The sequence below is a fragment of the Dromiciops gliroides genome, chromosome 5 (genome assembly GCF_019393635.1).
Source record: "Dromiciops gliroides isolate mDroGli1 chromosome 5, mDroGli1.pri, whole genome shotgun sequence".
NCBI lineage: Eukaryota > Metazoa > Chordata > Mammalia > Microbiotheria > Microbiotheriidae > Dromiciops > Dromiciops gliroides.
Window position 1 is genome coordinate 194277202 of NC_057865.1, and position 17907 is coordinate 194295108.

Sequence of the window (17907 nt, forward strand, 5' to 3'; positions counted from 1 at the left end):
AAAGACTAAGAACCCATTCCAGAATCAGAATGGATGTAGTCAAAATTATATTGCTCTACTACTCTACTACTATGAAGGTGAGAAGAATCCCTCATCTGTGATGGAGCTAAAATGTACAAGGGTAAATGCCCAGACTAAGTTGATCATTCTTATTCTTTTCCCTCCTCCATAACCAGCCCAGTTTAGGGCAATGGATACAAATCGGGGGAAGGCCAGGAAGTCTTCCTCACCAATACCACAATGACACCAGGAAATCTAGCTCACCACAACAGTAGATTGTGGTAGATAGAATTAATGGGAATGCCGTATCTTGATTTCAGCATAGCATCTGACTAAATCTCTATGATATACCCTTGAGGACAAGATGCAGAAATTTAGCCTGGATTACAGTACAATTACGTAGATTAAGAGGTGTTCAAACAACTTTATCCAAAAACTGTTGGTTAATGAATACATGACAACCTAGATAGCAGGAGAAGGAGAGCCTCTCTTAATGGCGTGATATAAGTCAGGCAGTCACTTAACCCCAATTGCCTCACTAAAAAAAAAAATTTTATTTATATATATAAAATATATATAATCTGAAATTATAAGGCCCTTCACAAGCTGTTTCCAACCTATATTTCCAGCAATATCACATCAATCCCCACATACTTGACATTCCAGCCACATGGAACAACTCTAGCTCCTATACTCATCTAGACTTCTGTCCCTAATGCCTTTGCTCATACTATTTCCCCATTCTCAGAATGGACTCTCCTTATCTTCTTCTCCTGCATTTGTTTTTTTTTTTGGGGGGGGGGAGGGGGGCAAGGCAATGTGGGTTAAGTGATTTGCCCAGGGTCACACAGCTAGTAAGTGTCAAGTGTCTGAGGCTGGATTTGAACTCAGGTCCTCCTGACTCCAAGGCCGGTGCTCTATCCACTGCACCACCTAGCTGCCCCTCCTGTATCTGTTCTTATACCTTTCTTCCTTCCAGGTCTAACTTAGGTGATTCTCTGACCCCACTTTACCAAGTGAAAGTGATCTGTCTTGCATAAAATTTCTCATTGCATATAGAAGGCAATTAATAAAAATGATTATTTCTCTATTTAATATTTAATTTAACAACTAATCATTTTATTAGGACCAACGTTTTTCTCCTCTTCTACTTCCTTAACCAGAAATCAACCAGTATGGGAAATTTCTCTTAGAGATTTACCCAGACCAAGATGTAATCAGACAGTAAAAGAAATTCTAAATTTGGCCTAATGGGTGTATTCCTGTTCATTGTTTCTGCTGGGGCAGGTGCTGCGAAAAAGCTGATTCTTCCCTATCATCAAGATAGGTGATATGGAAATTGATGTCTCTTTGACCAAGATTTGAGTGACCTAAGTTATATACCCCAAGATAGCTCACCTAACCAGTCAGAGGTGATTAGGTATCCCTTAGGAACACCTCTTCTAAGGGTATATAAACTATGATTCCACTCCATTAGGGGTCTTTGATCTAAGAGAGACATCCAAATGATCGTCCTTTGGTTAATAGCCTGCTGGCCTTATTAATAAAATGATTAAATTACCTAGAAACTATGTCTCTCAATTTTTTAATCATCACAAAAGGCACAGAGCTTCTGCTAGATCCTGAGCAGGCAAGAAACTAAAGTCTCTGTAAAGTCTTATCCTGATAAAGGCCTGAACCCTAACCTTGTCCACCATCTTGAAAGAAGCCCCACACCAGAAAGAAGTCAAACAGAGAGAGAAGAAACCTGGGCACCAATACTTTTTTTCCTTTTCATTTTCCATTCAACCATAATTTCATCAAAGAAACTTCTCCTCTGCATGCCCTCTAGGGGCAGCTAGGTGGCACAGTGGATAAAGCACCGGCCCTGGATTCAGGAGGACCTGAGTTCAAATCCAGCCTCAGACACTTGACACTTAATAGCTGTGTGACTCTAGACAAGTCATTTAACCCTCATTGCCCCACCAAAAAAAAAAAAAAAACCCTATCCCTCTAGAGTCTCTAGACTAGAATTATTAATAATGATCAAGAAATCAGCATTCAATTTAAGAGATTCTTAAACAAAAGCAATATTGTGACTGATTCCGGTATTATTGGTCTAAGTATAAAATAATTGCCTACTTTCATGGGAACAAAGAAGAAAAGCCCTAAAACCTTAGTGGACCACTGAAAAGGAATCACTCTTTCTTCTTTTTCTTTTTTTTCTACTTAAAAGAGGTGGAATATGGTTTGGGATTGTAACGATTGGAATGACACCACCTGCTGGAGACTTACTGTAGGAAAGCTCCACTGTGAGGAGAAGGTCTCTGAGGGCAAGACCATGCGTCTTTTCTTTGGCGTCAGGAAGTGACGTTTGCTTGTGGGAAGAAGAAGGGGGAGGCTGGTGCTCTGTCTCACTCTCTTTCCTGAGGACTCTGGTGGAGAAGGGAGCTAGAAATGCGCTCTCCCTTTAATAGATAGATGAATCTAGGCTTTTCTCTCTCTCGTTACCAAATTCTTATTCTCCTTAATAAATGCTTAAAGTCTAACTCTTGCTAAAGCTTATAATTTATTGGCGACCACTCATTAGGTATTTTAGACAGTATAGCTAGAATTTTAGCCCCTCACAAGATGCTAGAGAGGAACTACATACTGTTGCCAACTGTACTATATCTGTTCTGATTTTTATCTCCAAGGCTGGTAAATTCTAGAACTTTTGTAAAAAACAATATGAGAAAAATATGCATTGAAAACCAGGGTGGAGTAGTCAGAGAAAAAACAAGTCATCATAATAATTTAGTTGTTGGGTTTTTTTAAAAAATAGAACAATAAGTCCAAATTCTTAGTTGAAAGCTTCAATTAATCAATAAATAAGTGCCAGGGAAACAAAGATAAAAGTAAAGCAGTCACTGAGAGAAACAACACATCCCATAAATAGGTACTGAATATGTAGAAAATAAAAAGTAGTCTGAGAAGGGAGGGCACCAGCAGCTTGAGGAAGGGAATGGAACAGGAAATGCTACAATAGGAATAATCACAATACCTCATATCAGTAAACCCCTTTACAAGTTGTTGTTTTTTTTTTAATTCCCATATAGTATCTCCCCGGTACAGTGGGAAAACTTGGAAATAACTAAACTTGGATTGAGGTACTTTTACTCTCACACTTTCAAAAATGAGAGTTATCTAATTGAGGCCATACCTGTAAGAGCCCAGTGGTCAGAACCATGAGATCTCCAACTCCATCATCATCCAAATCTGGCAGTACCACAGCTGGAGTGGCCAAAGTCCGATTGGACAAGTGGTTTGGGTTTAAAGTCCAAATGGCTTTGCCTATGGGAGAAAAGCAGAATACTTACAATGTGACTTTGTATTAGCAAACCTTTCACCTCCCCAGAGAAAAAAACTGAGCTGAAGAAAAACAGTCACCTCCTTGTCCCTTGCCTCCTCATTTCACATGTAGCATATGGAGGTGAGAAATTTGTTTAGCTAAACAAGGAAATATATTAAATTCATATATAATTCAAAGTAAGTTGCTGAAATCATTCTGGGAAAGAGAAAATTATTTTGGGGTGGGTGGGGGTTGAAGGTGGTTTGTTACGTGGTTTGTCATATGGACAAGGAATAGGGGAAATCATTCAGAAAACCTATTCTCTATCTCTACACAAGGCCATTTAAGCAAATATCACAAAAAGTACTGGAAACTGCCTTCAAAAATAGTTTATGAGTCATACCTCCAGTGTTACCACCTCTTTTTAACCAAAACTTGCATTTCCTGGATTGATCACCCACTTTACTCATTAGATTAGGTCTATAATGACTTTTAGTTGTTTCCAAAAATCAGCTATATATTCAAAGAACAAAAATCTGAGGGTATTCAAAAGAAAGAATCACAGGCTGAGAAGGCAATTCCAAAAGTGCAATTCTAAGAATTATAAACATATAACTCCCTGAGGTGATGTTAGAAACACAGCTAACCATTCTTCGTGTTGCACAGCTCTCGTGTTAGCAGCTCTAGTGTTAGTAGCTTGAGTGTCAGCAGCTTAAGTGTTGATAGCCCTAGTGTTGCTAGCAGGTCACTATTCAAAAATCCCAATCAGGCAGCAGTTGGTGAGTGAAGGCTTTATTCATCTTTACGAAAATGGGCACTCTTCTGAATGTGCTGGAGAGTGCACTGAAGTGAGGTCCATCACCTCTATTTATACTCCTCAAGGGGTCCCATCCGACCAATCACATTAAGGCCTTTTGATATCCCTCATTTACATTTCAGTTATTACAGTCTATACAGAATAAAAGTAACAGCCTAAGAACCCATCAGGTGATAGCAGTTAACCAATCAGATTTTACAAACTATGATACCAGACCTTAACCTATTCTGGGCAAGAGTGTCAGTTACTCCTTAGAACAATACTGCATTAACATACACAACTCTTTAAGAAAGAAAACGAGTCCTGGGGTTTGACCAATCAGATGGCTCCATTCACTGACCAATCAGATTGCAGCTTTAGGCCCCAACCCTATGCTGGAGTAAAAATGTCCCCATTTCCCACTAAACAGTGCTTGTATAAACATAACCTTTCAAAACAAAACTCAAATCAGGGCTTGAGCTCTAAGTCACGTGGGGATCACCTTGGGCACCTCAAGGTGAACTCCCAGCCCAGCCCAATTCCCACAAAACCCAGGCCCTTCTTTAGGCCCTGCTGGGGCCTAAGGCCCAGGAGCCTCAGCTCAAAGCCTTGTGTGCCAAGCGGCCCCCTGCTGGGAGGTTTGGGGCCACAAAGCTGTTGGGCCTGAAACCAGACTCATTCTCTGCCCTTAGGGCTCTGAGAAGAGTCCAAATATAGTCTTTTCTATCAGGTGACTACTTTAAAAAGGAAATAATACTCACCTGAATATCCAAATTGTACATTTGTTAAAAATTCAGATATATCACTTCATAAATCACACATATTAGGTATTTATTGTTTTAACTCTGAAACTTTACCTAGGAGGCAAAATCCAGTGAAATGTGCCTCAACCATGCAACTTACAGGAAGCGTAAATAAGTCTAGTAGCATATATCATTTAATTACTTTCAATGCAATTCAGGTTATGTGGATAAGCAAGAATGTAAATGCAATCATATAAATAACCAAATTAGCATTGCTTAACAAACTATGATTTCTTTCTGAATTTTTAAGTGACTAAATTATGTGTTTACACATCAACTCCTGTGTGCCAATTCTGACATTACAAAACTTTGTTGTTGGAGGCAGCTAGATGGCACAGTGGATGGAGCACTGGCCCTGGATTCAGAAGGACCTGAGTTCAAATCCAGCCTCAGACACTTAACACTTACTAGCTGTGTGACCCTGGGCAAGTCACTTAACCCCAATTGCCTCACCAAAAAAAAAAAAATGCAGATCAAAACTTTGTTGTCTTGGTGTAAAAAATAATAAGGGGAGGAGCATTTGTAAACTAAAGATCTCAGGGCATTTTTTGTTTGAAGTATAGCACATTTTTTTGTCCAAAATATACAAAGCAGCTAAATTTGAATTTGTTTTGTTCAGTATTTTTAAATTTCTTTCCCTATACCCTGTAAAATGTATCTTTCATACTTGGAAATCAAACTTCCCATCATGAAGGAGAACAAGGGTCCCAACTCCCTGTGGGGATAATCTAACCCACTGTCATGGCTCATAATTTCTCTATGACATTTGGTGTTTACCTGAAGTGGCATTGAATGTACTGAGAAGCTTGGATATCCCAGTTACAAGACAGATGGCTTCTGTTGAGTCTACTGGAGTCAGCCCAGAACATTGCAAACTTTGTGCCTCCTCTGAGAGAGAACTGGTCCAAAGAGTGCTACCATTTACCCCTGAAAGAGCTAGAAGAGTGGCCTGTGGCTTAGGGACACCTAAAGGCATATAAGAAAAACAAGGAGAAAAGTTACCTGTTAGTATTATCTATGCATCAAAGAAATATAAGAAAATCATTCTCTCCCCTGAAGGAGTTTAGAGTCTATTTGGGGATCAGAACAAAAACATATGAAAAGTTAAACAATAAGATTTAAACAACAGTTGAAGACAGTTTCTTCTCTAAAATGGAAGCAGTGATACTTTTTATCTATCTATGAATAACAAAATGTACTGCTCTTCATGGAAACAGACAATGCCATTGATCTACTGTGAGTGCTCTGAACTGTTTGTCTAGGGGTGGTGATGGGTTGGCATTTATCCATCTATGTGCACTCACTCATCCCTCTTGTGAGCAATGAATGACACATATTTATGAGGCAGCTGGCCAAGGGTATGAGTGCAATGGATCTGTGGCCATGGATCAAAGTAAGGTTAGCTGATGATTTTGCTCATGGACTTAAGTGATCATCGCCAAGATGCTATATCCAACAGCACGAAATCTAAAAAGGTTAGAAGCCACTTGGCTTATGAGCTATAAAAAGCTAGTAAAAGAAATATTTTTTTGTACTGAGGGCTACTAAAGCAAAGAAAAAATAAGCAAGAACCATATATAATTTTTCTTTTTTTTTTTCTTTTTTGCAGGGCAATGAGGGTTAAGTGACTTGCCCAGGGTCACACAGCTAGTAAGTGTCAAATGTCTGAGGCTGGATTTGAACTCAGGACCTACTGAATCCAAGGCCAGTGCTTTATCCACTACGTCACCTAGCTGCCCCTGTATATAATTTTTTAAAAACTTAATTGTGGGAGACAACTAGATGGCGCAGTGGATAGAGCACCAGCCCTAGATTCAGGAGGACCTGAGTTCAAATCCAGCCTCAGACACTTAACACTAGCTGTGTGACCCTGGGCAAGTCACTTAACCCCAATTGCCTCACCAAAACAACAACAACAAAAAAAAAACTTAATCGTGTATTTTTAAATAAAGAAAATATTTCACTGATCCACTTTCTAAATCAAAAACAAAGAACAAAACCATGCAATGAATAAGTGTGATGCCTCCTAATTGAAGGCTGTACTTTTTGTCATACTCATGCCCAAATTGTTTATGTGCATTGCAAAAAATATATAAGAAAACTCTAATAGCAAAAATAAAGTTCAAAGTTTGATACTTTTGATGAACACCTAGATTTTCATAATGGGAACTCCAAATAAATGTCTTGGTTCAAGAAATTTAAATAGATTACTCTCATCCTCAAGCAAAAAAAAAAGTATACAGTTTCACAAACTATATAGCTCTAATCCTCTTTAATAAATACTGCAGGGGCAGCTAGGTGCGCAGTGGATAAAGCAGCGGCCCTGGATTCAGGAGTACCTGAGTTCAAATTCGGCCTCAGACACTTGACACTCACTAGCTGTGTGACCCTGGGCAAATCATCTAACCCCCCACCCCGCCATTGCCCTGCAAAAAATAAATAAATAAATGAATGAATGAATGAATGAATAAATAAATAAATAAATAAATAAATAAGTAAGTAAATAAATGAATGAATAAATGAATAAATAAATAAATAAATAAAAGAAAATAAATATTGCAGCCATGTAGGGAAGACATGTCAGTAGCATAAAGTTTCCCCAAAACTCTCTCAATCAAGTAGATTCAGCATCATGTCTCTTACCTGTTATATTCCCATTGCTTAGGTTTACAAAGGAAAGCAAGACATCAGGTAAACCATCACCATTCACATCAACCAGTTCCAGTGGAGACAAGTTCCCACCTATTGTGTTGACAGAGGAAAAGAAGGCACTTAGCAAATCAATCAACAAGTAAGTGCCTACTGTGTAACAGACATTCTTCTAGGCACTTAGGATACAAAGACAAAAATGAAACAAACTTCATAAAGGAGCTTACATTATATCAGGAAGACAACATGTACAGAAATAAAAACAAAGTAATGGGGAGCAGGTGGTTAGTAATAGCTGAGGGAATAAGGAAAGACCAAGTAGAATGTGATACTTGAGTCAAGACTTGAAAAAATTTTGAAATCCCTTGAAAAAGGGATTCTAAGAGGCAGCAGTAAGGAGGGAGGGCCACGCCTGGTATGAGAAAGGGTCAAAGCCACGGCACAGAGAAAGGAGATTGTATGTCATGTGTGATGAACAACAGTAAGGTCAGTTTAGCTGGACCGTAAAGTGAAAGAAGGGGAGCGATATATAACTAGACTGGAAAGGTAGGTTGGAGCCAGTTTGTCAAGAGTTTTCAATGACAAAGGAGTTTATGTTTGATCATAGAGGCAATAGGAAACCAATAGAGTTTATTGAGTGGGGGAAAACATAGACCTGTGTTTTAGAAAAATCACCTAAGCTGCTATATGGAGGTTAGACTAGAGAGGAGAACCATGAGGCAAGGAGATCAATGAAGAGACTATTTCAATAGTCCAGGTGAGAGCTGATAAGGGCCTCAAACTACAGTGGTGGTCATTTGAGCAAAGAAGACAGTTGCAAAAAATATCGTGGAAGGAGAAACAAGATTTGTCAACATATTGAATATGTGGGGTGAGGGAGAGGGAAGAGTCCAAGATAGTATCAAGGCTGTAAATCTGGATGCCTAAAAGGATGGTGTTAGCCTAAAAAGAAAGAGGGAATTCTAGAAGAGGGGAGATTGGGGCGGGGTGGGGGGGGGGAAACATTTGACAAGTCCTGTTTTAGATAGGTAAAATTTTAAAATATTTATGAGAGGGGCAGCTAGGTGGTGCAGTGGATAAAGCACTGGCCTTGGATTCAGGAGGACCTGAGTTCAAATCTGGCCTCAGACACTTGACACTTACTAGCTGTGTGACCCTGGACAAGTCACTTAACCCTCATTGCCCCTAAAAAAAGAAAACGTTTATGAGACATCCAGTTTGAAAAGGAGCTCCAAAGAATCAGAACCATCTGCATAGAGATGGTAATTAAACCAAGGAGAGCTGCTGAGGTTACCAAACAACATACAATAGAAAGAAAAGAGGGGCCAGGGCAGAACCTTGGGGTACATTCACGGTTAGGGGGAAGAATAGATAGATAGACAGACAGATAGATAGGTATGATTGGCCAGCAAAGGTGACTTAGAAGAAATAGTCAAACAGGTTGGAAGGAAACAAGAGAGAACAATGTCATGAAAACCCAGGGGAGAGACTATTCAGGAGAAAAGGGCAGCAAACAGTGTCAAATGCTGCAGAGAAGTCAAAAAGGATAAGAAATGTGAAGATACTTTCAGATGTGAAAACTAATAGGTCATAGGTATCTTTCAAAAAAGCAGTTTCAATTCAGTGATGAAGTCAGAAACCACCCAGCAAGGTCAAATACCCTGGGCCAATTCTCTGTGGACAGAGTGGAAGGGGAATAGGACACAAGGGGCTACTATCTTAAGATCTGGACAAGAAGCTGGTGATGAGAGCTGATCTACAGTGGTAAAACATGGGAATTTGTCACACTATTTCCTAAGTCTGAGCAGGAAGCAACAGTAGCAGTCTAAGTATGGAATCTTCTCCTTGCCCTTTCAACTCAATCTACAAAGAGATCCCTGGGTTTCCCACTACTCATTAGCTGGGACAACTTGCTGGTCAGGATGCACAAAGAACACAAAGGAGTGCAGAATCCCATCTGCAGGAAGGTATACCAGACCACAAACATTCTCTTATGCCTTAGGATGACTGATGATGGATTTAAAGGACTCACCTTGAAAGGAACAATTAAACAGTTTCTGTACTAAAATAATTCAGGGGACTTAGGTGCATCTCAACTTTTCTTATAAGGAAACACATAACTTTTTTTTTTTTAATCTAGTCTTCTGTCTATCCACTGTGAGCTTGTTTGAAACACAGCCACCTCTGGAATGGCTCTAGGAACCACAGCAAGTAGCATATTAGTCACTCACTCTGTACCTCTTTAGCCATTAAAGACAGAAAACAGAGAAGAATAAATGGATTTGTATAGGGGAACTGAAATTTGAATAAGTGCTTTATGCACAGGCTAGCCTCCTTGGATGATCAGGTCCTGGGCTTTACTTATCACTAGAAATTCACCTTTCGCTGTGTGGCCCTGGGCAAGTCACTTGACCCCAATTGCCTCACTAAAAAAAAAAAAAAAATTTTTTTTTTTAATTAAAAAAAAAAAAAGAAAGAAAGAAATTCACCTTTCCATGGCATTCCACTACGCTGGTTCAGGGGCAAGGAGTGTCCCACTTATAAGTGCTTCCTCCTCTCAGAGTCTACTTCAGACCTGTCAACTGGATAAGGATACTGTACGGCAATGATTTCCCAGTTTACAGTGGAAAAAAGCACCAAACCTGGAGTCAGAAGGCCTGAATTCAAGTCCTACCTCTGCTTGTACTTTGGGCAAATCAAAATTTACGGGGCAGCTAGATGGCGCAGTCGATAGAGCACCGGCCCTGGAGTCAGGAGTACCTGAGTTCAAATCCAGCCTCAGACACTTAACACTTACTGGCTGTGTGACCCTGGGCAAGTCACTTAACCCCAACTGCCTCACAAAAAAAAAAATCAAAATTTACTTTTCTGAGCATCAGTTTCTTCATCTATCTACCTCACATTAAGATCAAATGAAATACTGTATGTAAAATGCTTTGTAATTATAAAGTTAATGTATGTATAAATGTAGTTATTATTACTATTATATTATGCTACGTATAATAGTATAATGATATACTATTATAACCGGACAATACTCTTAGACTACACAATTTAGAGAAAGTGCTGAGCTGTACTGGTGGAAGAAGCCTTCTCACCATGAGTTACACACACTAATAGAATCCCAGGTCCAGTCCCATCCCCTCTAATCAACAGTTAACCTTATTCCAATGAAGTCACAGGTCTGGCACAAGAAAAGAAAAAGCAGGGGCAGCTAGGTGGCACAATGGATAAAGCACCAGCCCTGGATTCAGGAGAACCTGAGTTCAAATCCGGCCTCAGACACTTAATACTTACTAGCTGTGTGACCCTGGGCAAGTCACTTAACCCTCATTGCCCCACCAAAAAAAAAAAGAAAGAAAGAAAGAAAAAAGAAAAAGCATTACGTTAATTTCACCTACCCAAAATCTTTCCACTTATTAACCACAAAAAAATTTTCAAGAGCTTTGTAACAATTAGAATAAATGTAAATTAATTTTGTTGGAGAATCATGAGATGATTAGGAACCCCATGAAATTTCAGAAATTCAGAGCTGAAAATGGTGCTACTCACCTTCTTCTGGGCCCAAGTGTCGGCTCCACATGTTCTGCAGATCTCTGGGAGGGCAAGGGATCAGAAAGGCACATACCAACACCAGGATCATTGAGATCAGGACAGTGAGCAAGAAGATCAATGTGCGCACATGAGATACAAGGGAAGATGCTGTCTTTTGCTCCAGACTGCTGAGAGGTGGTGAAGGGTAGCCCTCTGTGGTGACTTCTGACAAATGCTGCTTGGCAGGCCCAACTCCTTCTGCATCTGAGTCAGGGTCTGGCCCTTCTCCCTGGGGGCTCTTTCCATTTTTGACACCCCCATTTTTCTGCTTCAGGTTGAGAACAAGATCATCTTCACTTTCATCACTGTCAGCCTGGGTGAGAGGATCGTATTCCCCTAAATCTGGACTCTTCTTCCCTAAGGACAAAGAGAGTTGTCACCATGGATAAAAAGGAAAAAAAGATAATCCCAGATGAACTTTGGGCCCTTTGAAGAATGTATTCATTTATGGTCCAGACCACTGATTTCATTGGTATATGAACTCTGGTAAGAAAACCCCTTCCACTAATCCATACTGGCAATAACTCTGCTATTTATAGACATAGAGAAAAGCCTAGAAAATTGAGAAAGGTGCATGAATTACCCAAGGTCATACCACCAGTATCTGTCAGAGACAATACTTTTCTTGACTCTAAGGCCAGCTCTCTATCCACTATACCACACTGCCTCTTATATATCAACCAACAAGCATTTATTAAGCACCCACTATTTGTTCGGTACTGTGCTAGACACTAGGGGCTGTGAGGTGGTACAGTGGATAGACTGCTGAGGTCAGGAAGACTCATTTTCCTGACTTCAAATCCAGCCTCAGACACTTACTAGCTGTGTCACCCTAAGCAAGTCACCTAATGCTGTTTGCCTCAGTTTCCTCATCTGTAAAATGAGCCCAAGAAGGAAGTAGCAAATCATTTCAGTATCTTTGCCAAGAAAACCTCAAATTGGGGTCTTTGAGAGTCAAACACACTGAAACGACTGAACAACAAATGCTAGGCACTGGGGAGACAAATACAAAGAATGAAACAAAATCTGTTCTCATTCTAATAGGAGGCACGACAAGAACATATATAACTATGTAAATATGAAGAAAATAAATACAAGGTAGTTAAATACAATGTAATTAAGGAGAGAGCCTTAGTAGTTGGTGGCACTAAAAAAGGCTGAATCTCCAAGGAAGAGCGGGATCCTATGAAGCAAAGGTAAGAAGAAAGGGCTTCCTGTGTATAGGAGACAGCCAGTGCTGAGACACTGAGATAAGAGATGGTGTGGGATGAAAAGCAAGGCCAGTGTGGCTGGAATGAAGCCAGAAGTGTGGACAGTGCTACTCCAATGCTTTTCTGTGACTTAGAAGTCACCCTGCTTCCTTGAACACTATGCCCACTACCTAACTATACACCAGCCTACCTAATTTCAGATAAAGAGGATCAATCACTAAGTGACTGATATTTGGGGGAAGAGCAAATCATGAAGCTATTTTCTAAAGCATAAAGAAGCAGGACCATGGGAAGCCAGGTACCATAAGCAATGAGTCATCTGTGGAGAGAGAGAGAGAGAGAGAGAGAGAGAGAGAGAGAGAGAGAGAGAGAGAGAGAGAGAGAGAGAGAGAGAAAAGCAGTGACAGGATAACTCCAACACCTGCTGGAAACAAATGATGGCAGCAGCAGAGCAAGGTAGTTATTTTTCTGGAAGCTGACATGGCAAAAACCAAGCTGCAGGCAGCAGCAGTGGAGAGATGGGTTTAACAGGGGATGACAGAGAGCAGCAACTAGGGGACAGGCTGGCAAGGAGAAATGAGGCGCAGGGCCTCAACCCACACACAGAGTATAAAGTAACTATGGGATGGGGTTGGGGGTGAGCTGAAGGAAGAAAAAAAAAAAAAAGCACTTATTAACTATCTATATGCCAGGCACTACACTAAACACTATCAATATCTCACTTGACCTTCACAACAACCCTGGGAGGTAGGTGCTATCCCAGTTTTACAAATGAGGGAATTGAAGCAAACATTACAAGCATGTAGGGCAGTCTTTGTAGAGGCAGAAGATAGAATGTCATATACAGGGCACAGCAAATAGAACAATTTGCTGGTACGTAGACTATAAGCAGGGGGATGGTGTGAAAAGATCCTGGAAAGACAGGCTGGAACCAGATTACTGAACTTTTCAATGCCAAATATAGGAGTCTGCATTTTATCCTAAAAGCAATGTAAAGGCTGGGCTGGAAAAGGAAACAAGGAGACTGTTTCAATAGATGAGGTAAGAGCTAAGGAGTGTGGACTATCATGGTGCCTCTGGCTGTGAAGAGGAGGCAGATGTGAAAGAAGAAGCTGTAGAGGTAGACTTGACAAAATCTGGCAACTGTGAGGAGGGGAAGGGAGAGGATGACCACCAAGGATATAAACCTGGGTGACTAGAAGGATGGTGACAGGGACACTTATTTAGGATAATACTGAGTTCTGTTTTGGAGATGTTAAGGATGAGATGCCTAAGATTCATTTAGGTGGAGATATAAGATTCAGGCTAGGATGAGCTCATAGGATCATAAATTTAGAGCTGGATGGGACCTCAAAGACCATCTACTTCAACTCCATTTTACAAATGAGGAAACTGAGGTCCAAGGAGGGACAAGTAAATGATTTGCCAAGGCTATGGAATTAGTAAACATCAGAGTTGGAATCTGAACCCAGATCCTCTTAATCCAGACCTAGCACTGTACCAAGGTGCCTCAGATGAGGGCTGGATACATAGATTGGAAAGTCAGCTGAATAGAAATGCTAACTGGACGCACAGTAACTAAGAAAATCACTGAGCCTATAGAGAGAGGAGACAATCCAAGACAGAGCCCTGTGGTCAGGACATGGGTGATGACCCTGCAAAGGCAGACTACAAAGAAGTGTTATAGTTAATGAGAACCAGGAGAGAACAGTATCATAAAAAAGGAGGTCAGAGAGTATATTCAGGTCAACGGTTATTTAAAAGTAAAGAGGTTTGTTATTGGTAAATAAAGAGAACTGAAAAAAGGCCCTTGGATTCTGAATCTTTTTTTTCTTTTTAAGGGAGAAAGCTTTACCTGTTTCTCTTTCTATACCCAGCATGTGACACAGAAAAGGCATTTTAAGATGACTGCTGGATTAAAATGGATATTCAGTGCAGTTTTAGCATTAAAGGTATTTTACTATCTTGCTTTTATTTGGTGATAACTGATGATACAAGTATATAGTAGCTGAAAGGCAGAGTGATGTAGAATATAAAGAAATGGCTTTAAAGTAAGGAAGACTTAGATGCAGACCTACCTCATATGTATAATGGGTTTTTTAATTTAGGCAAGTCATTTAAACTCTCAGTGCCAAAAGCAACTGTCCAAGTTCATAAATTGTAGAACAACTGTAGGTCTATATAGGGAGAAGCAGTTTCCTCACTTTCAGCTCAAGATCTTGATAAAATAATGCTATGGCTATTAACCTATACATAACACACATACACATGTCATATATGTATTTTATATATTGTATGTATGTTGTCCATATTGGCTATCTGTATACATATATACATAATACTATGCATATACTTGCTCAGGATTCATGCCTGATAACTCAGTAATTATATAAATTCACGTATCAGAAAACCTGTAGGAAATAAGATCAGACTGTATGTGCCTTTTGTAATAAGGAGTATTCTTTTAATTAAAAGACTACATTTTAAGCAGTATTCAGAAGAGAATTTCTCACACTTTAAACTCAAACACTAGGGTCAAAAATCATATCACTTTGCTATCACTGATTAGAGGTAGTGTCATAGTGGAAAGAGCACTAGACTTTAGACCCAGAAACATGGATTCTAATCCCAGCGTTATCTCTGACTAGCTAGTTGGATCAACCTAGTAATTTAATCTAGGGATCAATTCTCTCTTCTGAAGACTCCATCATCTCTAAGATCCCTTTGAACTTTTTTATTACCTACAAAATACTGTAAAATCTCTACAATTCACTCTAAGTTAAAGAAAAATCCTTTGGGTTTAGAGAGCAGTCTAAATTGCAGAATATTTAAGAAATGTAGTTGGTTGTTTTCTTAAACTTTTACATAACGTAGCTGACAATTTGCTAGATGATTTATAAAAACTAATAGAAGCTTTAACACATAAGGAAATGTTTGTAAACAACAAGCACATTTTTTAAAAAAACAAAGCTACCACTGAAGTGGTCCTTAAAAAAAAATTCTTAATTTTATTAAAAAGCAAGTTAAATGTGTCTTATTTACACTGTTAAAAGCTACTTATCAAACTCTTTTCCCCAGATGGTATAAAGGTAAACTTCTGCTCAATCAATAAATTGCAAATTCTAAATTAGCAAATCCATAAATTAATGAGAACTTCCTAAAGGTTCACAGAATGACACAAAGAGTAAGACACTCCTTTGCCACCAAGTTTCCACTGCCTTGCTCCATTGCTCCAGAAAGCTGTAATTTGAGAAAAAGCCCAGCCCAGCCAATTTTCATTCCCAGGAATTCATCATCACACCTAATTACAAGTACCTTGCCCAGCCTTCCTCCACAAACACACAACCCCCTCCACCCTACCCCACCCCCCAGATTCTTTTTAATGTGTTATCTTCCACAATTAGAACACTAGCTCCTTGAGGGTAAGAACTGCCCACTACCATCACTTTCTTTTGTTTTTTTTTTCCAACATGTCCCCAGTTCTTAGCATAATGTTGGGCATATAGTAAGTGCTTAATACAGCAGTTAAGTGGCGAAGTAGATACAGTGGCAGGCCCTCAGTCAGGAAGAGCTGAGTTAAAAATCTGTGTGACCCTGAATAAGTCACTTAAGCCCTGTTTGCCTCTATGTCCTAAAACAAGCTGAAGAAGGAAATGGCGAGCCAGTCCAGTCAGTATCTTTGAAAAAAACAAAAAACAACAGCAACAACAACACAAATGGGGTCAAAAAGAATTGGACACAACTGAATAACCAAACAAAAAAGTGCTTTAATAAATGCTTGCAGACTTGCCTTAAAGGTACTAAGATATACACATATTTGCTCAAGATTGTTCTTAATTGGCCAAACTGAATTCAAACTTCACGCTCTGATACCCGAGTTATTTAGTGATTCTATTCTCGGTCAAACTTAACTATGAGTTATATTTAAAGCTTGATTTTCCCAAGTTATAGTTTTATTTTCCTTGATAAAATTAGGGAGACTCAGGAGAAGATATAATCTAGTGGCCCAATCAAATATATCACAGCATAGATAAAAATGAGCTTTCCACTGTGATTCATTTTCTTCCTAGTAAAACCAACTAAAAGGTATTGTTTATTGAGTATGCCCAAGAGTACAAATAGAAAGAGACATAAATAGGTCAAAAACACAGGGAAGTGTAAGCACAAAACTTCCCTAAATATTTCAGGGGAAACTAATCAGAATAAGGCAAATACACCTAAAGAGTAGTAGGTTTGGGGGACCAAGAGGCACAGATTTGGCCTAAGAATATGTCCTGTGGCACTGGACTAAGGTCATGCATAATTCTCAATAAAAACCACTCACCCAAGCTTAAAAAAGTCCTGAAAATCTGGATCTCAGTGACTAATTGTCCCAGTAGTACATTTTCATTGTTACTAATTAAACTCATTATATCACAATAAATCAAATACCTTCCTCTTTCCTTTGTCTTTAGTGAAAGTTTAATCAGTAGAATTTTTTATCCTTATGCTTCTGGGGTCTGACATTAACTCATTATTACCTCAGGCCCCTTGGGCCTAACTAAAGGTATTACCTGAGGTAATGATGAGATACACAGAATTACAGCCTATGGGCTGTAAACCCCTGAGTTACTAAACCATCACCTCACTCACTACCCCCAAAGTGTGAGACAAGAAAGAAATATGTAAAAAAAAATAATAATAGTAATTTCATGTATCAAGACCAAAAAGAAAAATAAAGGAAAAACTGACAAAAATAGCTCTGTACCTAAGAATATAAAGCAAGTGGTTTCTAGATTTAAAAAAAAAAAAGGCGAGACACACCTGACTGCTTTAAACCATGTGCCTACACACACAAGCCTGAAGAATAAATTGACTTTGGCTTAATTTTGCACCTTGTCAGAAGGCCAAGTTTCTGAAACTAAATACTTCACTGAGTACCCTAGCCCCAGGCTTAAGGATGAGAATTGAGAAGAACTCAATAGTTTCTAAAACAATATCCATCCTAAATCCACATCTTCCAAGGATAACTAATGACCTATGCTGAATTAGAAAAAGGAATTTAAAGAAATTCCATATATTTTTGATACAGCCTTTCCCCTGTTCTAGACGAGTTAAGTCACTCAATTTTGGAACTCCTGATGACTGTACTGTCCTCACTGATGACAGCCCAATATATCTAGACTTCCCCAGGTCCCTGACCATGCATGCTTCTCTTAGTCATCTTGCAATGGAGGCCTGAGCACACCACCATCGCGACTATGGCTTTCTAAATCTTTTTCTGTGATCAGTATTCAAATCAACACTATCACCACTTCTGGAAAGAGGCATTCAGTCCATAGCCCTGTGTTTCCAATTCACTCACCATCCAGCAACTTCTTTGACTAGAATCCCCAACTCCCCTAAGTGTAAGCCCCCAGCTACAAGGCAGACTCACTGAGAGCTGGGACTATCTCTCTTTTATATCTATATCCCCAGCAGTTAGCACAGTGCCCTTCATAGTATGAGCTTAATTTGTTCATTCCTTCCTGATCTTCAGACCTTGAGAGATAAAAGACCAGAATG

General features: G+C 39.4%; 1 protein-coding gene across 1 annotated transcript in view; it reads right to left on the reverse strand.

Moving 5' to 3' along the window:
• The window catches only part of FAM234B (family with sequence similarity 234 member B), a 34244-nt gene that overhangs the window by 14103 nt on the left and 2234 nt on the right, over window positions 1-17907 (reverse strand). The window contains exons 2-5 of the mRNA XM_043966828.1: window positions 11111-11509; window positions 7553-7651; window positions 5687-5875; window positions 3182-3312 (exon numbers count right to left, since the gene is read on the reverse strand). Of these exons, the coding sequence (XP_043822763.1) occupies window positions 3182-3312; window positions 5687-5875; window positions 7553-7651; window positions 11111-11509 (818 nt within the window). The remainder of the gene's footprint in view (window positions 1-3181; window positions 3313-5686; window positions 5876-7552; window positions 7652-11110; window positions 11510-17907) is intronic.